The sequence below is a fragment of the Panthera tigris genome, chromosome A3, assembly GCF_018350195.1.
Source record: "Panthera tigris isolate Pti1 chromosome A3, P.tigris_Pti1_mat1.1, whole genome shotgun sequence".
NCBI lineage: Eukaryota > Metazoa > Chordata > Mammalia > Carnivora > Felidae > Panthera > Panthera tigris.
The window spans coordinates 41,387,440-41,414,437 of NC_056662.1; the positions used below are offsets into that span (position 1 = coordinate 41,387,440).

The window sequence follows — 26,998 nt, forward strand, 5'->3', positions numbered from 1 at the left end:
TCAAAGAGCCATCATGCCCAAATGCTGACTCCAATGTTTATTAGATTATAATAAGATAGGTCGGCCAGTCTGCTGCCATCACGAAGATAAATTAAATGCAATGGAAACGTTTGATTTTATTATAAGCCTTTCTCTCTTGGCCAAGTTCACTTTTTGGGTGAGCCAGACCCTATATTAAGCCCAGGTGGTCTCGGAGGCAACCGCATAGATTTTGATAAATGGGATCATTATTTCTTTGAATATAAATAATGGCAGCCCTTATACAGAAATTTAAATGAGTGATAAAAAGCCTTGTTTATCTGTTATGATTTCATAACAATTAAGCTGCTAAAACTGGATTATAAATCACTGAAAGAAAACTGAAAACAACTAATAAAGTGTGGAATCTTTACTAATGAAAGAAAAACATTTGACTTCTGTTACCACCTAATAAAAGTGTACTTTATTTTCATTCCTCATTTACAAAGCTTTTTTTTTTTTTTTCCCTTACTCCCATAACACTTGGCTACCTAACTAGTACCTGATTTTTAAAGATTAAGGGGGGAAATTCTACCTGGCACTCTAATTGGTCATATCAGCTATAACCTGACTTTTGTAAGTAGACATACCTACATGATGACTGACAGCATTTGAAACATCCACACACTGCAGGTTTGTGGCTGTGAATTTTAGCCACTCCAGCTTTTGAGAAATGCAAATAATGAAAACTCATCAAAGGGCTGCTATAATTCTCACAGCTGACTAAGTGGGAGCATTTCTGGCTACTCAAAATTAATAGCAATTTCCAAGGTCTTATAAGAACAGCTGTCACTGAGAAATATACTCACAAACACAAAAGGAACTCTCCTCCAAGTTTCACTAGAGGCATGAAAGAGCAACTCTTCAGAACAATCTGGGTGGATTATTAAAGGAGCAATGACAACAGACCTCTCATAATAAGCACACCACACAATATTGATGAATACCTGCTATCTTGCCCACAGCCAGGCACATACTAGACTCTCCTCAAATATCTGCTGAATGAATGCACAAAGCAGGACTCTTTGCTGGTGGTCCACATGGTATAGCCAGCAATTACAATGAGGACATATCACAGACAGAGCTGCTGCCCTGTTGTCACTGAAGTGCTAAAACTTGGAGTCATCCTATGTACAAAACCATCGCTGGGAACATAGTTAAGACTGCACGGACTTGGTCATATTCTGTATAAAGATGATAACTTTTTAAAATGCAATCACACAAAGCCTCCCAAAGCCAGTATCAATCTTATTCAGGCAGGGGCCAATGAAGGTAGATTTGAGGACATTCATATATGCTGCAACAATTTTGAAAGTGAGAAATGTTTCAGATATGTGAGAGTTTAATGTTGCATATTTAAGAATAATTATACAGTTGGACTAACTCAGATGCTTGCATTTTCCATCTCTTATTATGATGTTACTTGTCTCTTTCAGGGACTGAGACATGGCAAGAACTTGTCTTTGTCACAATATTCAACTAACAGATTTTTGCAGAGAAGAGATGTTCTTCTCTTTGGTCTCATCTGGGGCACTCTGAAAATTCCCCTTTCGTGAATGACCAAGGTCATGGAGAGGAAGATTCAAAACACAGAAAGAGGACTAGGAATGAAGAGACATGAACTTTGCCTATACCCCAAGTCTTGATGTGACTTTCAACAAAACTGAGCATTTAAGTGTCCTTCCTTCATTCCTTCTTTCCTTCCTTCCTTCCTTCCTTCCTTCCTTCCTTCCTTCCTTCCAAGAGACAGACAGCATGAGCGGCGAAGGGGCCAAGTGGGAGGAGAGAGAGAGAGAGAGAGAGAGAGAGAGAGAGAGAGAGATAGAGAGACCTAAGCAGGCTCCATGCTCAGCACAGAGCCCCCAAAGCAGGGCTCGATCGCACAACCCTGGGGTCATGACCTGAGCAGAAATCAAGAGTCTGATGCTCAACTGACTGAGCCACCCAGGCACCCCATGAGTCCTCATGAGTCCCCATGAGGTTTGGGAGTGCCCAAACCTTTAAGACTCCTTGGTGTACTTACATTTCATAGTGTGCAAATGGGTCCAACCCGTTGCTATAAAAGTCTCCTTGCCGGTTGCAGAGGAAAGCCTGATACTCTATGCTTCACAACTACCCACTCTCAGGCCCCACATCAGATTTACTGAATCATAATTTCCTAGTTTGGCAAAAAGCTTCCCAGAAAATTCTGAAGTCTTTTGCCCCCAGCTCCCCATACACTTGAAAGAAGTAATTAAAATACTGTTTTATGTCTTGGGTGGAGGGAACAGTGTGTTGCAAACCATACAGTGAGGTACCTTGGTCTCTCTCATAACATACTAGGTCAGGAAGCTGGCAGGAGGCATTCTATTTTTGCCTACATAGCTGTTTGCTATTTAAAAATCCAAGGGGGCTGAGCTCTTGGTACAGGTGAATTTATCTAAGGCTTACTGAATGCTCCCTATGGCTATGGTTGGTAGCATTATAATTTGGGTGGTGAGTAGATTTGCAATTTTTATATTAAATTTGGAAAGCTGGTTATAAAACTGTTGAGAATGCATTTCAGTGATGGATGGCAAAAAGCTGTCCAAATCAAATCCAAGGCCAAGAGCCAGTTTCTTTTCTTCCCTGTCCACCCCCACCCCCTTTTATTTTTGGTACTGCTTTGGGGAAATTACTTGGAAAATACAGAAGGTGAGAAATGGTTCTATCAGCACAAACTGGAAGTCCATATACGAATTAAACCACCTCCTTTTTTTCCCCTCCCACTGTTATTTACTGGGCACCCAGAGACCGTTACACTTGAGACAGAAGAGTTGCTCCATACAGCAATCTTTCATGTTCTATTCAAAAGCTCTTGAAAACATTTTCCCCACCCCCTCAGCTCTGTAGGGAGAAGGGAGCCCCCTTGGGGATGCGGTTGATGGAGGCTGAGGTCCTGTTTGACACTTGGGGACTCGAATGACTCACTGTGATAACTCAGTTATGAGGTAGACATTCACACATCATGTTCCATGCCACGTATGCTGTCACCACACACGGGCATTAAAAGTTCCCATAGCATTGATTTTGATGGTACCTTTCAATACAGAACATAGCCCATTTTCATGGTTCATCCTTTTGCCTCCAGGAAGACCAACACAAACCTGCTTCCGAATGACTCTTGGCCAAGATTATAAAAGGACCCTTGATGATGGATTCCAATGCCTAACTTCTCTCACTGTGAGATGGTTCTCCTGAGAAGTATGGTGCCCACTAGGTTCTAGCACTTGTTAAATATATTAAAATTAAAGACCTCTAAAATCAGAGTGTGGCATCTCCGAACCTCCTAGAATGAGCAGCTCTCACTGACCCTCTCATCTTCCAGCCCCATGTCCTCCTACTTTATAAAATACATACAGAGCCCCCTAGACCACTCATCCAGAATGTTGATGGGGCACAGGCACCATGTTGTCACTCTTCATTCTGATGGTTGAGAGGGAACATGGTCTTAAAATAGTCTTTCTTCCCAGCTTCATGATAAACTGTGCTTTGATCAGATCATTGTCCACTCTCAATGACGTGGATCCATAGGTAAACTTCATGGACACGAGATCTTAACGGTAACTCTACCTCCTCCGTGGCAAAAAGAGAACATTTGTGTTTGAGCATATAACTTGACTGATGTTTAAAGGGATTATACTACTGACTTTAATGGAGTACAAAATTTTTCATACAGATAAAGAGCACTGCAGAAATGATTTGCATGATAAAATTTCAAAGACATGCTCTCTAGCAGATGCTGCATATTACTTCATAGTCGCTTTCAATAAAATATTTTATCTGAGGCTTTCACAGTCTTTTACAAACTAGCTGTGGCATTATCATTTTACAGATGTGGAATCTGAAAACACAGGGTTTAATTTGATTAAGATTCCATACAAGGTCAATGAAGGGGAGCAGAGAAAGAAAGCTAGAAGGAGCTATTATCCTGCACAATACATGTCAGTATATCAAGAGGACAATTAATTCAAGACAAAAGGGAAACCTATTTAGAATCCAGAAGAAGCTAAGATGAAGGGAAATGAATAAACAAAAATAAAACAACAATTTTAAAAACCTTGAACAATGCAGCACCTCGAGTGAGGGCTCAGCCCCTCACACAGTGAATCTGAAAATGGAAGGAACGTAATGTTCACATATGATCCAACACCACCTGCAGCCAATCCGTTCTTCTTTAGTGTTCCACAGAACAAAGAACTTTGTTTTCTTTTTCTGAAATTTGTCACGATACAAAAACAATGGACTCAATTTTTCTTTAGTGTCTACTTTGTCCCTGCCCTCAGTCCCCATGCCTGAGTTTCATGGGACCCAGTGGCTTTGTCCTTTCAATTCACAGGTTTGTTTTGCTTGTAATCCCCCTAAAGTCCTTCTATTTTCTTCACAGACACACATTATAGCTAATAATCAATGGCCTCTTCCTGTTTTAATCGGGTCACCACCCAGTGTATATAAAGTATCCCTGAGGGGTCTCCAGTTGACATCCCTCTCCTTATGGAGACATTATAGTACACAGTAAATAATTAGGCAAATACATGGGAGTAAACAGGGAAATTAGAAGACGTAGCTGAATGACGGTTAAGGAATTCTTAAAACCTTGCCACTACTTGGGGGTAAGGCTCGGGGCTCTCAGTCAACCCAAGTTTTGTGTGTTCTTTTCCTAATCTTGGTTCTTCATAAATTAAGTCTTTTAAAAACAGTTGAGCAATTACCCAATTTCTTCACAAGGGAAGTATGCATGTGTGAATCGGAAGTCATGCAGCTACCTTTAAGAATGTCCACAAAGAAGCAGTCACAGCAGCAAAAATCTGGAAACTACCCCTATGTCCATGAAGAGGAATCTGCGAATCTGATAAGGTGGTATGCCCACTTTGTTAGTAGACACCACTGCTCCTGGCAAAATGATCAATCACTTGATAAGCTGATAAACTGTTTGTATAGACTAGGGAAGTGATAGCTATCTGGTGTGAAGTCATAGATTCAGGCTTCTCTGAGTGAGGTTTCTTTTATAGCTCAGCAGGTCTCTTGTAGGTACTCTGCTGGAAGCAGTGATATTTGTCTTATACCTTCCTCAGGTCAATCAACGCTAGGTATGGCCTATGCAAGTCCTGTGAGTACGAATGTTTAGCTGGACCCAAGAACTCCTGAGGGCATTGCAAATGATTACTTCTGAGGGCCAGATTAAGAGAAACTTTCACACTCTATGTATACATCTTTGAATGACTTCAATCTTTTACCATACACATGTAATTTATTATCTGAAAAAAAAATACTGAAAGAAAAAAGAAAATAGCCATAAAAAGAACTGTTATATCAAACTCCTGTAGAGGTATATCCCCCAGGAAAAACAGGGCTAAAATGCCAGAAGAAAATGTGAATGAACAGGATATAATTCAAAGTTCCAAAAGATTATAAGCTACAACCCAAACTAAAGTTTCAAGGTGAACAAAGATTCTCCATCTTGGCAAGTAATTACAAAGCCTATGTATTTTTGAATTCAAGGGTTTTGTTTTTTTTATTTTATTTTATTTTATTTTATTTTTTTAATGTTTATTTATTATTGAGAGACAGAGAGACACAGAGCGTGAGCAGGGGAGGGTTAGACAGAGGGGAGAGACACAGAATCCGAAGCAGGCTCCAGGCTCTGAGCTGTCAGCACAGAGCCAGATGCGGGGCTCGAACTCACAAACTGCGAGATCATGACCTGAGCCGAAGTCGATTGCCCAACCGACTGAGCCACGCAGGCGCCCCTCAAGGGTATTTTTTCAATATATTTTTCAGCTTGATTAAAAATTTGAAACCTTGTATAACTTGGTAAATTTAGTATGTATCATTACAAAAAAAAAAAAAAATAATCAACCATCTTGTTACCCTTGTAACTAAAAGACCAAGAGGAGTTTCATACTTCTATCAAAATAATGACCCCAATTTGGTGAAGGAGTGAGGTAAATAAAATATGTTCCCACTTGGCTATGAAACAGTTATCTGTGAAAGGAAATTTTCAGCATCCTTCTATGTGAACCTTTGGGCCTTCCTGAAGAAGTTACGTCTTTAACAAGTCAAATGATTTCTAGGATGCCGACAGGCCAAGTAGACCATTTGGAGATAGATGATTACTTCAGTAAGATTAACGTTATATACAGAGACGTCAATAATATGCACAATGATAAGAGCAATCATAACTGTTGAATACCTAATGAACATTATTGATCTCAAGTCTCCACAAACACTTAGCACGTAAGAGTATGTGAAGGTAGGCTGCGCAAAAGAAAAATCAACTTTATGGAAGAAAATACAGCTGATATTCAACTTGACATTTAAGCTTCATCTTGAAAATGTTAACTGGGCAATGTCGTTCTCCTCTCACTGAAATAAGATTTATCTAGAGCTACAATGACATGCTGCTGCCTTTTTACAGATAATGTTTTCCCCCCATTTCTATTTTTATACTATTGTTTGTTTAGAGATAGTAAATGGAGCCCAATTGCCTGGGCTTCCCGACTGGCTTCTGCCCACCAGGTGTGTGACAGGAGGCAAGTCTCTGGCTCCGACCACAGGGTCCTGAATGGCAAAAGCATAACACAAGACCCAGGACATGGGAAACAGTCAGTGGTGAGGAAACCAGTCAGAGTGTGGCTACTGTAAAGCTCAATGGCACCCCCTCAGGCTTTGTAATTACAACCTCCCTTTCTACAGGCGGTGTTTATTTTAGGATCTCACCACATGGTTTCAAATCACTACTCATATTACCTCCTCTCTTTCAAACACATGCATACATGTGTCTGTAAGTTCTTTACATTTTTTGCCCTCAGAAGAAGGCAAAGTCACCAAGTTGGACTCAAAACAAGGAAAAGCAATTTCTAATCTTGGTTATCAGTTAGATCGTGAGCCTGCCTTCAGGAAAAGGGTTTGTATGGGAAGTCATACACGGATAGAATGGAAATTCTAGCTTAGTTTCCACATCCAGACCTTCTTTAATATCATTCGGTGGTTTCCCACAATACTTGTGATCAAGTGATACATGATACAGTCCCTCCTTCCTGTCCCTACCTCCCTGTCCTCATCTCTACCACACTTGCCACTTTTCACAGGACTTTTTATTCTTGGAACATGTTTGGCCAACAGGCGCGGTCCCACCCCAGGGCCTTTGCATTTGCTGTTCCCTTTACTTCAGATGTGTCTACCCCAGATTTTCATGCCTGGCTCCTTTTCAACATTAAGATTTCCCCAGGCCTGCCTAGCTCTCATGCCACACGATCACACTACCTTGTTTTATTCTCTCCATGGCACTTAACATTATCTAAAACTATCTTATTTGTTGGTTTGTTTGTTTACTGTTCATTCTCTCTGCTTCCTGAGAGGAGGGGATGTGGCTGTCTTGCCGACAATGGTATTCAGTGTGGGGTGGTTCAATACAGACTTGTGACTGACTGGATGAAGGAGACCAGCCCGATTTTCCTCATTCAAAGCTCACTTAACTTTTTTCAGCAGGTACGTACACTCTTTCTGCCCTTGAAAAGGATTATCACATATGTGACAATCTGTGTTCGTTAATGTTGCCGGCTACCAGGCAATCTCTTCCACTTATATACTTACATCATGTTTAACCTCAGGGGTATTTTCTTCCATTATGTTTTTAAAGACTGCTTCTGTTTGCTTTGAAATTTTCTTTAAAAACACTGATCAGGACTTGGCATCTGAGTGCCCAACCCTGAAACAACCTTTATACTAAAATGCCCAACATCTTCTGCCCATTACATTTTATGGATATTTTTCCTAGAAGGCATGCAGCTCACTTAAGATGGTAACTGTCACATAGTGTGCGTGTACGTTAAGTGTTAGTTATTATATTTTCCTTGTTTATTGTCAGTGTGTCCCCATATGAATTCAGGATATGTAAGAGAAGACATTTTTGTTCTTGTCCGCCACTCTATTACTAGAATGTTTTAAATCTGCCTACATACAATGGCGCTGAACTAATGGCACTGAAAGAACAGATATGAAATAAATCCTGCAATGCATGATACACACGTATTATAATTGATAGGATACACATACATTTGTAGCATTGGGGAAAACCTGCACATTATTAAAGCACTGGTGGAGTAACTTATAATTAAGCAGGTAACGAGCTGCAAAGCTCAATTTAAAAACAAGTCACTCTATACGGTAATATGTACATGATACTTCCAATTTTTATTGTCAGTATTAACTTGGGACATGAAGAGTAAATTGCAGAAACAAACTCAATAACTTGACTTTGATGCAGTTACTTCTGGAACTGAAGCCTCTTGAGGAACACTGAACTAAAATCCAAATTCGCCACTTCTTCAGCTTTTAGTTCACTGCTACCTAAGAGCTTAAGAGAATTTCGGATTCCTCAATTTTACCAGTACTCAAGGAAGCTTTTATTTATAAAAAGGAATTTCTCTTTATATTTGTATCAGATAGGAAAGAGTAAGAGCCATGGAAAGGTTAAGGAAGCATTAGTTATTTGATGTGAGGGAAAAATGTCTGACTAAATTGTTTTCTAGGCTGTCATAAGAAACTATAAAAATAGTGTCGAAAGCAATACTTAGTGAAAGCAGGTATTAGACAGTGACTACTGACTGATTTGCAGTCAGTTCAAACCAAAATTCCCAAAGAGTTGTGCAGATACAAGGCTTCCTTTAGTTCAAGTAAAAACACTCACTCACTCACTCGCTCACTTGGAAGTATACATTAACTTTAAGAATACTTTTCTTTGTTAAGAAGGATTTTAGGGGCGCCTGGGTGGCTCAGTCAGTTAAGCGACCCACTTCAGCTCAGGTCACGATCTCACGGCCCGTGAGTTTGAGCCCCGCGTCAGGCTCTGTGCTGACAGCTAAGAGCCTGGAGCCTGCTTTGGATTCTGTGTCCCACTTTCTCTGCCCCTCCCCTGCTCATGCTCTGTCTCTCTCTGTCTCAAAAATAAATAAAAATACTAAAAAAAAAAAAGGATTTTAGAAACTAGTCTTTGCCCAAAGAGGAAAAGATTAATAATGTATCAATACACTCTGGATATCTGATCAGATGTATGAAATACCCCCTTGCTTCTAGAGAATTCCATATTGACTATCTACCTCCCATCCATGTTTGATGGCAAATTAACCTTAAAGACCTAATTTCTCATTAAGTGGAAGTCTAAGCATTAATATATCTTTTTTAAGAGAAAAAAGGGCAAATCTATATTGAGGGATTTATTACTGTTTCATTTTAGTAGATCTTACCATTAAGAAGTTGTAAGTTTATTAAAATATTTGTTTAAAATTGGTAAAATGTACTAAAAGGGTAGAATTCATTTACTGTCACTTTACTATCACTTCCAAAATCCTGTGTTCAGAAAATGTTTAAATTGTGTAGAACAGAAATGAAACAAAGAACAAAAGTTAAAAAGCTACCTTTGACAGATGCGTAATTGCAACAAAACTTGGTGACACTTACAAGCTAATACCTAAAGGGAGGGGGGCATGATAATGCAATCAGCTCATTTACTTTATAAAATAAATGTTCTTAATTGGAGATAATTATTTCATAACTTACCTCTGCATACTTTAACTTCAATGTTTTATGCATTTCTCGAAAGCGACTGTAGCGCCTGAATACGGTCCATGTCTCATCTAGGACAGTAATCTATTACCAGGAAAATCAAAATAAATCAGCATTAATTAGAGGGGAAAAAAATGACTAGAATTAAAAAAAATAATTTTAAAATTAACAAAAAGTGATTAGCATGTGAAATTTCTCCAGAACTGAAAACATTAATCTAACTGCATAAATAAGACTTATAAATAATAAGGGTTCTCTACTTAAGGATGCATCTCTGGTTCCTAAATCTGTTTATAAGCAGCATGTGCCTATGTAAAATGAAAGACAGTCACCTCTTAATGGCTTATAAAAAGTGTCCCTTTACTCTCCACTTGGGTGGTAGAAAGTAAATCCCATAGGGTGACCTTTCTGTTATGGCACTGTGCCCATACAAAATGTCAGTGCAGGCTCCCACATGCCACCATAGTGGATAGGATGGGAAAAAATGAGAGAAGGAGAAGCCAAGAAGTAAAGGGAGGAGGAAAAGGAGGAAGAGAAGGCAGAAGGAGAAAGAGGACAAAGAAAGATGAGAAAAAAAAAATCTGTAACTCAATTATTAGCATAAAAACATACAACATAGTTGGCTTTATTTTAGAGGAGGAATTCTCAGTCCAATCTTTAACTGGTAGTCGAACTTACAGTTCCTGTTGAATGTGCTAACTGGTACACATGCAAAGGTCCTGAGGCACATCAGCTCACATAATCAAGATCACAGTGACAAGGGGAGGCTGGTAGACACCACCAGCCTGGACAATCACAGGCTAACAAGTCTCAAATTCCTATTACAGTTCCCACTTTTCTTCCTAGCTCTAGACCCATGTACCCGAGTTGGAGACATCATTCTCTAGATGTCACGCCATAGGAACTTCAAGGTCATGTTGTCTAAAACCAAACTCCACATGCTCTCTCTAGTCTCTAGTTCTTATCTGGTGTATTTTGCCACCATCCAGCAAGCCCTGTCAAACAGATGCTGAAGCCACACCTGATCCCCTCCTCCCCACCAATGTGACCAAGGTCCAACGAGTACTAGGTCTTGCTCTTTTTGCTTTGTAAACATTTCTTAGAGTTCTATCCTTCCATCCTCCACCATCATCACCTTCTCACTCTGGGCCTTCGGGTCTCAGATGGCCTTTGCCAGGGCCTCCCCCAGTTGTCTGCATCCACATTTGCCCCCTCCAATCCCTTCTCTGCACAACTGCAAGGGCAGCTTTATTCCACACACTCTGCCCCCCTAAAGACCCTGTGGTAGTTTCATACTGCCATAGAAAAGAGCCCAAATTTTTAATTTTAAAGAGCCTAATTTAAAATTTTTAACCCACTGCCTGCAGCAGCCTCATTTCAAGCCTGCCCCCCCTTAGGTGTCTTCACTCCTGCATACTCCCTGAAAGCACATACTCTTTCCCACCGCAGGGCCCTCGCATGGGTCTTATCCCTTTATGGGAAATCTTATCTTGCACATTACAGCAATGCCCTTCTCGAGCACTGTCATTCAACCTGACTCTCCCACATATAAACCACAGGGGATCAGTAGGAAGGGAGAAGCAATAGTGGGGAGAATACCCATGCGGGTAGCTTCGGGAGGAGTGAGTCTTGAGTCTCAGCCATTTGGTTCGCTCATTTCCCAAAGTGGCAAGTGAGATGATTTTAGGTTACAGGAGCATGTACTTTTACTTTTTTTTTAAAAAAAATGTTCAGCATTCTGGTTCTGTATTCATTATTTTCTTTTTTTCTTTTTTTAATATGAAATTTATTGTCAAATTGGTTTCCATACAACACCCAGTGCTCATCCCAACAGGTGCCCTCCCTCATCACCCACTTTCCCCTCCTCCTACCCCCCATCAACCCTCAGTTTGTTCTCCGTTTCTAAGAGTCTCTTATGTTTTGGCTCCCTCCCCCCCTAACTTTTTTTTTTCCTTCCCCTCCCCCATGGTCTTCTGTTAAGCTTCTCAGGATCCACTTAAGAGTGAAAACATATGGTATCTGTCTTTCTCTGTATGACTTATTTCACTTAACAGAACTCTCCAGTTCCATCCACGTTGCTACAAAAGGCCATATACCTAGGGGCACTTGTACCCCAATGTTTGTGGCAGCACTTTGAACAACAACAAAATTATGGAAAGAGCCTAAATGTCCATCAACTGATGAATGGATAAAGAAATTGTGGTTTATATACACAATGGAATACTATGTGGCAATGAGAAAGAATGAAACATAGCCTTATGTATTCATTATTTTCAATGATTTTTTTTAAATTGTGGCAGGTTTCTTCTTATGAGTTCCCCCTAAAAAGTTATTTCTCTAAGGAAACAAAAAAGGTAAGTATATTTACAAAAAAATAAAGGCATTAAATTAAATAAAAACAGTACAGTTCTGCAGCTATAAGTTTTTAAAGCTGGTATGCAAGTCACCACACTGCTCCCTGTGGCTAAGCTGGGGGAGGGGGAGCTTTCTCTCTGATCTCTCCTCTTCAATAGACCCCACTGAAGCACTGTGAGGGAGGCCACCACAATCAGCATGGGTGTGAGGACTTCCTTAGGGTGAGAACATAGCAATACACTGCTCTGGCTGGATGCAAACCAGGTATCAAAGAGAGAACTGTAACAGGAGGGGCCACGATGCTGTCTACTTGTCAAGAGAACCCAGAATGTTAACGGGGCCACACTCAGGGCCTGGGAGCAGGAAGATGCTGGATGCTCACAGGTGAGCCCTTGCTGGGTTGGGACTTTGAATTCCATAGGAAGTCATCAAAGAAGCCTAGAACTCCCTCATCCCTCAGTCTCTACTGCTCCCTGGCTCTCTTTGGTTGCTTCCACTGTACCTTTTGAACTCCTAACCAGTCACCAGCAAAACACCCTAGATCCTTAGCCTCTTCCAGAAACATCCCCTTCATCCTCACTCTAAATGGAAACTGGCTCTCCCCTGAAGAATCACTTGTCCTGCAGTCCTCTCAAGTAGGGACTATTTTCTGCTGGGATGTAGGAAGGCACTGTTGTTCTCCTACCCAACTTTCAAACCATCGTTCCTCTGTCCATTCTGAAAATCCCTCCTCTGTGAAGCTCATGCCTTCCGATCCTGCTCTCCATCTTTCCTGCAGGGGCCGATGCACCTTGGTCACTTCTCCAACTCCCTGAAGGTCTTGGGCTCTGCTCACTGTCATCCACACCAACACTATGGAACTGCTGCCATGAATCTTGTCCACTCCATTAACACACAGATGATCCTTCCGACACCGTGACCTGGTCCTCGACCTCTGCCTGGTTCCTTCCTCACTCAACCTGGAAACCATGGGCAATCATGACCACCATTCCCTTGCATTCCACCTCAAACCTCTTCATCCTGCTCTTGAAATTCCCTGGACTAAGAACTAAACCATAGCCCTGGTGAAATGCAACATGGTCCTGCATCTGCCTAGTAGAATGTGGCTGAAGTAAAAAACGCCACCAAGTGGACTGACTGGTCTCATCTAAAAGTCACAGTCCACACTTTTCAGTCAGCCTGGAGGCCTCCCACCAGTCATACCTCATTTTCCAGTTCCATCCACTCTTCTCCTAGGTAAGTTTTCTAAAAGTCTACCCCATCTTTCTCCTCAAGCCTCCATCACTTCTCTCCTGGTCCTCAGTGGATAACCTTAATTCCAACTGCATTGAGAAAATGAAAGAAATCCAAAGAACATTTCCACAGGCACCCTCAAGCGAGTCTCCTCATTGCCACCATCTACCCTGTACCTCACGTTTTCCCCTGTTATCAGGCAGGAGATATGGATCAGTGCTCCTGTTAAGATCAAGCCCTCTTCTTAAACACTGGATTCCATCCTCTTTTGCCTTCTGAAGGATACTGCAATACACAATTTTCTCTTCTCTATCCTGTACCAACACATTCCCATCCTGTACTAGATTACTCCCATCGGCATCTATACGAGCTCTTATGTCCGTCATCTTAAACTCCCACCTCGGCCTCCCTTTCCTTTCTAATTACCACTCCATTTCTATTCTTCCCATCATAACAAATCTCCTTGAAAGAGTTTATTCTTGATATCTTGATTTCTTTCTTACCATTATTCCTTGAATCCACTCCAATCTACACAGCATTCCACTCAAGCTACTCTTACCAAGGTCATCAACAACTTCCATATTGCCAATCCACTGGTTAATTCTTGGTCTTGATTATACTCCATGTATCAGCAGGATTTGATGTACCTGACAGGTCCTCCTTGTAACACCTTTTTCATTTGGCTTCCAGGTGGCTACACTCCCTTACCTTAGTTTTCTTTGCTGAGATTTCTTATCTCCCTGACCTCTAAACATCAATATGTCCCAGGGCTTTGTCCTTGAACATGTTTTATTTTCTACCTGCACTCACTCCTTTAATGATCTCATCCCCATCTCATAGCTTACATGTATATGCTGATGATTCCCTGGGTGCTCATATCTGTCCCCTGAAACCAGACTTGTATATCCTACTGCCTATTTGGAGGTCTAATTGCATCTCAGACTTAACATGGCTGAACTTACCAAACTCGCTCACCTTCCCGCGTCCCCATCTCAGTAGATGACAATGCCACTCTTCTACCTGTTCAATCCCAAACCTCTGGCATCATCCTTCATGTTCCTCTTTCTCTCACAGCTCATATCCATTCAGTCAGCAAATCCTTTCCACCTAACTCCTAAATGTAATGAGACTGCCCAGTTCTCAACATGACCACTGCTCACATCTCAGTCTAAGCCACCACCCTCTCTTGTGTGGGTTATTTTTAAGAGCCTCCTAGTGGATCTCCTTGCTTCTGCTCTCCCCCCAACCCCGACTTTCCCTTCTCACACAGCAGCCAAAGCGATCTTGTCAAAAATGAAGTCAGATGGGGCCATTGCTTTGCCTGAAGTGGACATCCTTCCAAGCTGCCCCATATCACTCAGGGTGCAAATTCAAGTTCTTCAACTGCCCTACAAGGATCGCTATGATTTGTCTCCTTCCCAGCATCATTTCCAACCACTCACTCCCTTGCTCATTCTGGTTTCCTCGCCGATCTGGAACATTTCAAATGTGCGACACAGAAGGTATGTCCTCGGGGACTTTTCATGAGATTTTTCCTCTTTCTGGAATACTCTTGCCACATGACTAGCTCCTTCACTTCCTTTAGGTCTTTGCTCAAAAGTCACCTTCTCATTGATACCCTCTCAGGATATACTATCTAAAACCGCACCCCCTTTCCCATCTCCACACTACTTGCTCCTCTTCTCCAACTTATTGTTATACTAGGCACTACTCACTCCCCACCACGGTATCCTGTTTTCTGTCTACCTTCTCCACTGGAATGTAAGTTCCAGGAGAGGTGGCATTTTTCGCTGGTTTTCACCGCACCTTAGAAGAGCACTTGGCATGTCACAGGCATCCTAAATGAAGAGCAGGAAGAGGGAGCTCCAAGGTGGACTTGTCTTACATATGCTCAGGCTCTTGGTGACAATGAGACAGCAATACTTCTTTCATCTCTCTGGGTGGAAGAGATGCCCTCAAGGAAAAATGAGGATAAAGATACGGTAAAGTGGGCACTTCGCTTGTGGGGCTTTGGCCTATGGTTTTTCTACCTTGTTTTCTCAGCTCATTAATGTGGGACCACCTTTTGAAATCTCTAATGAAATCTACCTCACCGTCTGGGGGTTCATTCCCCTTTCCCACAGTGGGCCCAGAAGAGTGCTTCTATAAGGGATACCAATGTCTCTAACAACACACACACACACCAAATCCTGGGGAGGAGGTGACACGGCTAAGTAATTTCCTGGGCAGCAGAATCGAGAGCATTGGGCACCAGATAACAAGTCAACAAGGAGAGGATGGAGTCCTTGAGAGAATCCCCAGAAAGGTATCCAATGTACTTCCTTCCACTTTCTTGATATCAGCCCCCAGTGCTCACAGTGGGATGTGGGATGCTAACATGGTGGTGTGCAGAGCTGGGAGGGGACAGAGAAAGATGGCCCAATGTGCAGAGGCCTTTCCACAGCTTTATACATGTACTCCTTTGAACTGGGCCTGATAAGGTCTGTACAGGTGTCAGAGGCATCCCCGTTTTCACTGTGTTATGCTGGTGACTCCAAGAGTCCCACTATTAATAAAAAGGAAGGGGACTCTCTGGAACCATTAATACCATATATACAATTTCTCCAAAGTGTTGAACAATGAAGATCATTATTGGCACATTCTGGGTAATGATTTATTTTATTGCCTATCTTACTTGATATTTTAATAAACTCAAGTCAACAAACCCACATACAGATCTGAATGACCTCAACCCTCGAGGTTTCAGTCTATAGTCTTAATCACTGGTTCTCAAAGTGTGATGCCTGACCAGCAGCACCAGCCTCACTGGGCAACTTGTTAGAAATGCAAGCTCGGACATTGTACCCACACTTATTTAATCAGGAACTCTGAGGTGGGGCCTGGCAACCCACGTTTTGTTTTGTTTTGTTTTGTTTTAATTTATTTTTGAGAGACAGAGAGAGACTGAGCATGAATGGGGGAGGAGCAGAGAGAGAGGGAGACACAGAATCGGAAGCAGGTTCCAGGCTCCGAACTGTCAGCACAGAGCCCGACGCGGGGCTCAAACCAGCAAATTGTGAGATTATGACCTGAGCTGAAGTCGGACACTTACCTGGCTGAGCCACCCAGGTGGCCCAAAACCCATGTCTTAACAAACCTTTCAGGGGATTCAGGGTAAGCACCTATGCCATAAACTACGGCTAGTATTGCTGGTCCAGGATCAAAATATGGTGGCTGACTGGCCTCCCACCCTCTCTCAATGCCAAGGGCCCTTAGTATGGCATTCAGGGACTTTTCCAAGCTGACCGAACGCTACCTTTCTACCCTCAGCTCCCGGTGGATCAGAAATCTCACATTTCACACAGAATCTCACACTTAACACAGAACTATGATGTATTCATTGGTCTTTTGCAGGGTCTTTTTAATGGCCTCTCATAGTTCCATTCTATGACTAGAGAGCTTCTGTTCAGCCTCCAGGGCTGCACCCAAACAAACCACAGTCCCTCCCTTGGAGCTTCCTTCCTCCTCTTCTGCCCCTGGAAAAATCATTCCCTCCTCCATGATTCCTTAGTGTGTACTCAATGCTTAACCAGAGCACATATCACAGGATATCAGTTATATAATTAAAGTTGTACTAATTAACTTATAGAACTGGTATCGGTTATATGAATGCCTCTCTACCCTACAGAATTTTAAGCCTTCTAAGGGAATGAGCCTTTGGCAATAATTGGGGTAGAAGTAGGAGAACTCTCACTGTAGAGATAAACATTTATTGAGCTACTACTATGTGCCGGACTGGTAGTTTGCTGAAAGATGTTCTTAAGATTATTTTGCTTTTCCAATCAGGTAAGAGTTCCAGGCTTGGCCCAGGGCAACCAAAATGGTGAACAAAGCCTGCCGCAATTGTGGCTCCACACAGTCTGTGCTGGTGGTTTCTTGGAGGTTCATCTGAATCAGATTATTTGAATTAGTCACACAATACTATACTTTCTTTTTTTAACTGCACGGAGAATATGGTGCCTTTTCAATGTATCTGTAACCTAAGCTTACAGTGACACGTAGAGGGATTTCTAAATCAGCCAGGTTAAGTACAGGGATTGAAACAGCTCAAGCTTCCTACTTCACATATGAACCATCTAAATCTCCCCTTGTCTATCAACATGGAAAGAGGATGAAGACAAGGATAAAAAATTAAGGCCAGCCATGATCACCGCAGAAGTGGGTGGCAAGGCGACCGCATGTGTCATCTCTCCAAGGAAAATGTCAAACCCCTTCAAGATGAGGTTTGGGCAAACTACACAAAAAGGAGAGATATATATTAAAGTCCTATTTTGCCCCAAATTAAAATTGGGCATGAGATAAGGTGTTGATGCAGAGAAGGGACAGATCACTACAACAGATAAATCAGACCAAAATATTCGATTATTTTCTTCAGTGTTGAGAAAGCAGGGCATCATTACTGTGTATCTTTGAGGAGCAAATTCATTACTTCTCTCTCACTGAATGGTTCTGCTGATACAAATCCATCTTTTCTGGGCCATAAAATGATCAAGTGCAACTTAAACACCATAAACATGTCCACAAGATGAACTGCATTTACTTATAAACAATTCTCGATTGAGTGCTTTCCACAAATTTATGTTATATACATATTTTGCTGGTTTGAGAATTGCCAGTTTTAAGATCTGTCATCAGTATATATTCCCTTGCATGTATCTATCTTTGTAAGGACGAGAATCTACAATTTTTCACCCAAAGAAAACTCTTCTAGCTGGCCTCCATGTAAATAGTTACTTGTGGAATTCTCTCAAACATTTTGAGGAGGTACCTGAAGTATGTAAAAATAAAATTCCTTCTACTTTGTAATAGTTTGGAGGAAATCATCAAAATGCCAACCTAATATTTCCTAAAAGTTTTTATGCTAAAACATTATACTAAAGTTTTGTCAGATTTTTGCAAAATATAGTCGTCAGCAACACAATTGTGAACACGTTCAAGGGAACATGAACCTTCTTACAAACACTGGAATCTGTATGGTCGGAAGTATTAATACATCAGATTTAATTAAAAGTTCAGACAACTGTCAAAATGGAACTAAATTGGAAGTGGAAAAAGAGGCCAACACCTCACTAACCACAGCCTGCCCATCATCCTGTAACTCCTTGCTCTGGTCCACCTCTAAGATGGCCAAATCCTTCAAAGGGTTTCGAATGGGCACGCTCGCCCTACATTTGTGGAGTCCACTGTCTTCACTGGGATGCTCGTAACCTCTTCTGGTCTCTTAGCTCACCTCTTCCCTCTTGATCACTCCTCATAGGCCCAGGCTGGATTCCAGGTCAGTCTTCCTGCCACTGGAGGACCAGCGAGGTGACCTCATTTCCCCAGCTCCCTGGGCTTTTCTGGTGGGGCCACATTAGAATAACCCCCCAAATCGGGCAGTCTAGGGTGTCTGCTTTCTCTCCTGTGTGCTGCCTCCCACAGAAAGCAGAAAGTATGAAATTTATGCTCTTTTGACTCAGCAGAGTCACTCCTACTTAGAAATCCTTCCAGATTACATTCTCTGCAAGGAGTATTTCAAAATTTTCTAGATTTCCAGTCCTCATGGACAGTGACTGATAATGTTTTCTGAGGTGATTAGGGTCACCGAAAACCACCTTCCTGAGCACCTTTCAAACCCTCTCAAAATAATGCTGTTGCTACATTCATTCTCCGCCTCCCCATCCCCCACCAAACCTCTTCATCTTCACTTCATTGTCCCCACTATCTACCTGAGATTCCCCCCCCCCCCACACCTCCCAGCCTGGCCTCGGGTGTACTGCTTCCTCTTAGCACAGATCGTTGACCTCTGACTGCCCTCAGGCCTCTATCCTGCCTTTCTCACTGCCTCAAAAGCCCTCCCTCTCTTTTCCAACTCACTGAAATCCCCCCATCTGCCTTAGGTAAACAAAATGTTATCTTCCTGACTGCTTCTTCCTGACCCCCATTTTGCTTTGCATTGTTCTAGTTTTCTGCACGTTTCTCTCTCCCCCACTTAGTTGACCCTAGAGCACATGAACTGCTTACTCATCTTTTCTGTCCTTCAATATGTTGATAGTTCCATCATGGTCTTTAAAAAAAGAACCACTGGGGCGCCTGGGTGGCTCAGTTGGTTAAGCGTCCGACTTCAGCTCGGGTCATGATCTCGCGGTCCGTGAGTTTGAGCCCCACGTCGGGCTCTGTGCTGACAGCTCAGAGCCTGGAACCTGTTTCAGATTCTGTGTCTCCCTCTCTCTCTGACCCTCCCCTGTTCATGCTCTGTCTCTCTCTGTCTCAAAAATAAATAAACGTTAAAAAATTTTTTTTAAAAAATAAAAAAAGAACCACTACGCTACGTGTTACATGTTATGTACTGAATGAGTATTTATTAAATAATAAACAATGGAGACAGTGGAGCCCATGGTCTCTTTTTAATAAATACTTTAAAAAATTTTTTTGAATTTTTATTTATTTTTGAGAGAGAGACAGAAAACAAGTGGGGGGGGGGCAGAGAGAGAGAGAGAGAGAGAGAGAGAGAGAGAGAGAGAATCTAAAGCAGGCTCCAGGCTCTAAGCTGTCAGCACAGAGCCTGACACAGGGCTCAAACTCACGAACTGTGAGATCATGACCTGAGCCACCCAGGTGCACCTTAATACTTTTCTACTGCATTTTCCAATTCCCTTTCTCTCCTGCAATGTGGGCCGTGGAATGAACTGCATTTTAGTCTGTTTCTGACTTACCTGTAGCTATTTCAAGTTTTTAGAAAGTATGCATTAGAGGAGATAAAGGGAGAGGGTAATGAATTGTAAAACAAAGAAAGACAAACGGTCATTTATCAAATTCCTTTTGGAGAGAGGATTCTGCTGATTGAGAAGAAATACCGTGACAAAAGATTTGGGGTAAGGAGAGTGAGTGGGACAGGGAGAGTAGATGAAGACTCCCCCAAAACACATCAAGAAACAAAAGGTGGTCTCTAAGTTGCCTTTAAAGGGGTGGGTCCTAGTTAAACTTCAGAGCATTTGTTTCTGAATGTCAAGGTCCTTTGGATATGTAAACTTGAAAAAAAAGGCCTAAGAAGTAGGCTTGAGTGGAATCTTCACTTAGCAAGGGGGCAGCAGCTGGAGCTCCCGAAGGGTATCTGGAAGCAGGAGTGGGAAGGCTGGTGAACATAAATTTGGAGAACATTATGTTTGGGAGAACATAATTAGCTAACAGGGTATTTTCAGTAATTTGCTCTGAGATGTGCAATGCACCTCCTTCTTTGGTTTCCCCGGGGAAATTTCAGGCAAGTTTATACGCCTTTCTTTCTGAGAAACCCAGAGGAGTGCTGAGCTCTGTAGCCAAGTGGACACAAAGGAAAAGACACTGTGTCAGCAACCACCCAGGAGGCAAGAGACTAGCTGCCATTTGAATCATGCCCATGAACTCTGTGTAACGAGATCCTGAACTGACCAGGCATCCCCCTGCATCACAGTGGTCCCATGAACCAAGAGGCTACCAACAATGGAAATTCGGTCTCCAGGGCACCTGAGTCAAGAAGTCGGGCCCCAGCAGGAGCACGGTCTTAAAGCCAGTGCACTGGGGAAGGAGAGAGGAGTCTATAATCCACTCCCAGATCTGCCCTGGCTGTTGGTGACATGGATGGGAGATGTATGGAGTCTGGAGCATAAAGATTTCGGAAAGTAGGAGGCCCATGACGAGGTAAGATCATTCGGTCTTCTATCCAGGAAACTCCCCAGACGTCCTTCCATGAAGACGCAGCACCAACAAGTACATGAAGTGCCCCAGAGCCCTTGGCTTCCAAACCTGCTCCGAATGCAGTGTGTCGGGAAGAAAAGAGCCTAAGCCGACTGCTGACTTACATCACATCTACGTAACTATGAAGTGGTGCAAGATCCAATAGAGCTTTCTCGCTGACCAAAGTCTCAGCCTTCTGCAATAACTAGAAATTACAACCTCTCGATGCTTCAGTTTCAGCGCCCTCAAACTTGAGATAATTTCGTTTATTTTAGTATACTTACTCTATCTAGTAGTTTGAAGGTAAATTTGAAAGAGTATGAAAAGACTCCAAGATTCTAAGAAGATGGATGTCTTTCAAATCCAAGATCATTACTAATAAGTACTTCTCCCTTCCCCTAACACTTCTGCAAAGCCAGTGAGGAATAGGGGAAATTATTCTACTTTAAAATTGTGGGAAATTGCCTAACCAATTTTCCTTCCAATTACCGAGGTATTCAGAGGCAAAGACCAGAATGCAAATGCGCTACCAGTCATCACTGGAGAATGGAATAGTGAAAAGCTCTGGATGAAGACAGACTCAGATCCTAACTTTAGTCTAGTCACTAATTAGCTGTGTGACCTGGGCTCCATTACACAACTCCTCCAGGCCTCAGTTTCTTCATCTGTGAAATGGGCTCAGGATACTAAACTACAGATGAATGAAAAACATGTGAAACAATTAGCAGGTTGTTTTAGCACCCAATAAATGGTAACTCCTAGCACTGTGATCACAGGTCTTTTCTTAGGCACCACTCAAAGGCAAGAGGTATCTTTGGATACCAACTGCAAAAATGGGAGTTCAAACCATTTTATGATTTATTTTTTTTAAGTTTATTTATTTATTGCGAGAGAGAGAAAGAGGGAGAGAGGGTCAGAGAGAGGGGAAGAGAGAGAGAATACCAAGCAAGGTACACACTGTCAACACAGAGCCCAACACAAGGCTCAAATCCACAAACTGTGAGATCATGACTTGAACTGAAACCCAGAGTCAGATGCTTAACCAACTGAGCCACTCAGCGACCCTCATTTTGTAATTAAAAAAAAAAAATTTTTTTTTACTGTTTATTTTTGAGAGAGAGAGAGATAGAGATAGAGAGAGAGAGAGAGAGAGAGGCAGACAGACAGAGGGTGAGTGGGGGAGGGTCAAAGAGAGAGGGAGACACAGAATCTGAAGCAGGCTCCAGCCTCTGAACTGTCAGCACAGAGCCTGACACGGGGCTCAAACCCATGGAGCACGAGATCATGACCTGAGCTGAAGTCCGACACTTAACGGACTGAGCTGCCCAGGCACCCCTGTGATTTAGTTTAAAACCAATTTTATTCCAGGAAGAGATATTAAACCTCCCTCCCAAAAATCTGAAGTTTTGGAAGAGGAATTATTAATATATTCTTATAGGAATAAAACAAACTTGAAATGAAAATTCAAGGCCAAACATGGCCAAACCAAGTTGACTGCTTTCCTTCTGTGCTTATGACTCAATCTCATTTCTTCTTTGCCATTTTTCATATGTGCAGCATTTATTTTGTGAAGGCAAACACAACTGCCCCAAGTGAAAGTGATATAAAAAGATGAGTTGCTTTGTGTGAAAATAAGGGAAGGGAAAAAGGTTTTGTCTTAATTTTTGTAGCGACAGGCAAAGTTCTCAAAAAGATGGGAGGGGTGCTTAAAAAAATAGGATAAAATATGATTCTTCCAGTCCCAATGTTATTTCTTTGACTTGTTATTTATGTTTGAAAATAACACACAAAGGGATCTAGATGGACCGCAGCTTATGCAACACTCCATTTGTCTCGACTATGCTAATACACATACAGGGAGAGAATCTATCAAGTCACTAATAAGCAGAGATTCAGATGCCAACACACAAATCCTTCTGAACATTTATATTCTATCAAGTTGGGAGTATTTCTGAAAGATGTATGTGTGCACAGTTTATCTAATAGACTGGAATGGCGCTTATTTCTGTTCTGCCAAATAAAGAGAAATTTCTCTGACTGTAAACGTGATTGCTCCAACTCACAAACTGCACATTTTCTGGGCATTTCCTCTCTTCATGCTCCCTGGCAGGTCTCTCCACCATCAAATTCTCCAGGTCTGTCAGAGCCTTCTTAATAGCCCCAATTTACAGAGGGCCTGTAACTTGGCCAGAACTCGAGCTAAAAAATTAAAATGCACACAAAAATAGGTTTTGAAAGTAGGCAAGGATGTGGAAATGGCCCCCCATCCGGGGCAACACTAAAATATGGCATCGACTCCTAAAAAGAGCAGAAAGTAGTGAAATTTAGCAGGCACATTGGGGCACCCGGGTTGCTCAGTTGGCTGAGCATCCCAACTCTCAGTTTCAGCTCAGGCCCTGATTCCAGGGTTGTGGGATAGAGTCCTGCATGGGCTCCACAATGAACATCAACCCTGCTTGGGATTCATATTCTCTCTCTTTTCCCTTCTCCCTCTCTCCCTCCTGCCGCCCCTCTCCCCAACTTGTGCTCTCTCTCAACCTTAAATAAATAAATAAATAAATAAATAAATAAATAAGGCACATTAAAATGAGTAAGCAAAGGAACCAGTATGGATCTCCTCACTGGCCATGTGGCCTTGGGCAAATCACTCATAATGGCCTAGTTCATTAAATGCAAGTAATACCCCCATTCTGGTATAGCTTCCACATTTGCGGAAATGCCTGGCAAAGTGCCCGGGCTGAGGAAGATCCCTGATAGATGACGGTGTCCTCCCCTGAAGAGAGGCTGCAAACGCAACTGCCCGAAGGGTTTAGCCAGGAACAAACCTCTGAGAGGCTCTGTGAGTACAGGGGTGTAAGACAGCAGGCAGCGCAGGGGGAGTCTAAGTGCTACCTGAGCACTTACAGCTCTGCCACAGAGGACGGATGAAGCTCCTCAGAGGCGCTGAGCACTGCCAGTAAGTAAGCCAGCAGCTCAGGTGAGACAGGTAAATAAACCTCAGGGTATGTGCCAGAACAGAGGGCAGGACACAGGCAGCTTTCTAGACACAAAAGAATGCATAAGATGTGCTAAAGTCCTATAACCTATAAGGCATGCTAGAGACAGATGGGATAAATAAATACAATAGAACAGACAAAAGCATTACCTAGAGATACAAAGTAGTAGGTCACGATCAGGCAGCTCAGGGCCAACAGCTAATTCAGCCCTGAATGGACCACCGTTGACAACAAGGACCCGGTCCCGTGCTGGGCCCACATGCGCGCTACCCAAGAAGTGCAGGTGAAAACCAGGGGTGCTCAGCAGGGCACCGGCCAGGCACGTGGCCTTGGGGCAAATGCGCACGGCGAGCAGAGCGGGAAGGCTCTGGGGCAGAGAGAGACAGGGCAGGTGACACGGTATGACCCTGGGGTCGGGTAGTGTGCTCCGCCCACCTGCTCCCCTCTCCCTGTGTGTGTAAATGGACTTCATAAACCATGTGATCAGAGACTCCATCTGGTCTGTGAGCCCTTCCGGGCAGTCGGGACTTGGCGTGTACTGTTCCCTCCGGTGATCTCCTCTGTGCTGGGGGCAATGACGTCTGTGGCACGGTGGAGGCACGAGCCTCAAACCAAGAGGAGACGCCGGCTCACCCCAATCAGGCTTGCTCTTTAGGAAAACCGGCCCAGGGTTCCCACATGTTCTGATATTTTACAGAAACGTGAGAAATTTGGATTTCTATGTCAGATCTCCCAAGTTTGAAATGCTGAGAACTCACCGAAATATTTGAAAACCTGTTCAGGCAAAATAACGCACATCATACACTGCCAGTTTGCTTCCTCTCCCTTCATACCTTTGCACAGCTCTGTCTGGCCCGGGCCCTGAGGTCCCTGTCACGTGGCTCCTTCAGTTGTAAAAGCCAGAGGCCAGCTGCCGCCTGAATTTTGCCTTTGGCTGCGTTTCAACTCCAGGGCAGCACTGACTGAGACCAGAAGAGGGGCTCACATACCTAAGCTCACGTGACAGGAAAGAAAACGACACCACAGACTGGGCACTCAGGAATCCCTCGCAGGTGGTCTACAAGCTTGTGCTGGAAGGGCACCCACCCCAAGGGTACACCTTCCCGCTATCATTCCCCCCTGTGTCTCCTCTCCTTCTCAGGCCGCCGATCAGGAGTTACAGAAAACCAGGTGCATCTGGAGGCAAGAGGAGGTGACTGTTCCTGTGGTACCTTCGACACAAATCACGTGACTGAAATTAGGAACGGTTTTGTTTCAGATGTTGTGTGTTCGAAGTAAAGTATGTAGTCCTGTGTTCCTTTGGTCCACAAGTGGACCAAAGTGATTCTGCCCCAAAGGGCTGACCTCCTGCCACCACACGAAAAGGGCAGGGCGCTGTCCTTCTCTGAACAGCATGGGGGTGGGTATGACTAGGCTGCCAGGTTGCCAGAGGGCTCCTTAGAAGAGAAGACTCTACAACAGGTGCTTCCTGAGCAAAGGCTGGCGTGCTCAGGTGACCAGCATAATGTCTAGCAAGTGGACAGTGGGTAGAGGGCTACCTCTCTGTGCAGAACGGAACCTCTCTGTGGGTGCTGGAGACTGCCGGAGCCAGGATGTGCGTGAGCTGGCGCGCTGGAGGGTAGGGTGGAGAGGCAGCGGGGAGGCAGAACGCACTGGCTTTCTTGCACTTAGACACAGTCCAGAAGCATGATTTGCCTGTACTTGCACTGGACCATGAGAGAAGCAGCCACATCATTAGGAAAACAGTGGGTGGGATGGCTATTCAATGTCTGAATCCACCAGCACAGTCGGAGCACAGGGAGCCCATGGGGGGCTGTTTACAAAGGGCACAAGGACACAAAATCCCGAAGCTCTACAAGGGCTCTGACCAGTAAGAACACCCAGTGATGGACTTGTGTGTGTCACATTGTTAAGTGATCTCTCCTGGGTGGGTGACCATTATCAGTCAGAGCCTTTGGGAGGGCTGGGGACTCAGCAAGGAGGGCCCAAAGGAAGACCATCTATAAACATGACAGTGACTGAAAGAAAACAATGTGACTGCCGCTGTGACCTCTGCAGTGAAGGGAGGAAGCCAGGTGACAGGACAGAGAATGGGGGGAAGGGGGACAACACGGCAGAAGTCGCGGCTCTAGGAAGACAGAAAACAATCTCCTGTAAAGATTACCTACAGTTTTTATAGGAATAAAGACTCTTAGGAAACAAAATATTAAAAAAAATACACCAGTGTTGGCTTATTTCTTTATATTATCATGTTAATATGTAAATTAAAGGGCAGAGAATTTAAAATGATGCTGGAAACACCAGGTTATTTCTATAACATAAGAGTATGCCAGCCTCCGTGAGACTTAACCACAGATTTCCCGGGCCGGTGTTTTGCATCCTGCTGAAATCTAATTTAAAAATTAAATTCTATCCACCCTGGTCCTGGCTGACTGAAAATGGCAAGTATAACGCAGTGTAATTGATTTCCTGTATCAATCACTGAAAAGCATTTGAAGCAGGAGTTTTACGATGAGTGCTGGAGTCCAGTTAGTGGTATAACCTGTGACAGCTGTGGTTTAGAGCAAGCACGTATTGTACCAGTACATTCTGCTGACCAGCAGGTGACATTCAACACCATTCAGCACAGAATGTGCTCTTCTCCAAGAGTAGCCAGACTAGCACGCCCACAGCTCTCTGCCCGCCTGTGACATCAGTCTGCAGGCCGTACATCTCTTGCAGTACACGTGGACACAGTCCCAGAAGGATGTGCTATTGCGACCTGCTGGAAGGCATAACCACAATGGTGATGGGAACCAAGGCCCTCGCCCCGGGTCTCCCAGGCATGTGTCCTTCAAGGATGAGCAAAATAAGTGGGTGGCGAGGGGTGTGAAGGGAGTGCATCATGGAGATCACAGCTTTCTGTATTGTCAAGTAAGGACATTAAGATAAATACCATTCCACAAATCATGATATATCTATACAATGGGAGGCTATTTAGTAATAAAAAAACAAAAAACAAAAAACAAATTACTGTTCCAGTCAGCTATATGGATGAATCTCCAAAACATCACGCTATGTGGAAGGAGCCAGACATGGAA

At 43.2% G+C, this 26,998-nt stretch overlaps 1 protein-coding gene across 2 annotated transcripts in view; it reads right to left on the reverse strand.

Moving 5' to 3' along the window:
- KIF16B (kinesin family member 16B) overlaps positions 1–26,998 on the reverse strand; it is a 288,455-nt gene that overhangs the window by 42,984 nt on the left and 218,473 nt on the right. For both annotated transcript variants that reach the window (XM_015539589.2, XM_015539588.2), the window contains exon 24: positions 9,598–9,687. In XM_015539589.2, coding sequence (XP_015395075.2) covers positions 9,598–9,687 — 90 coding nt within the window. The remainder of the gene's footprint in view (positions 1–9,597; positions 9,688–26,998) is intronic.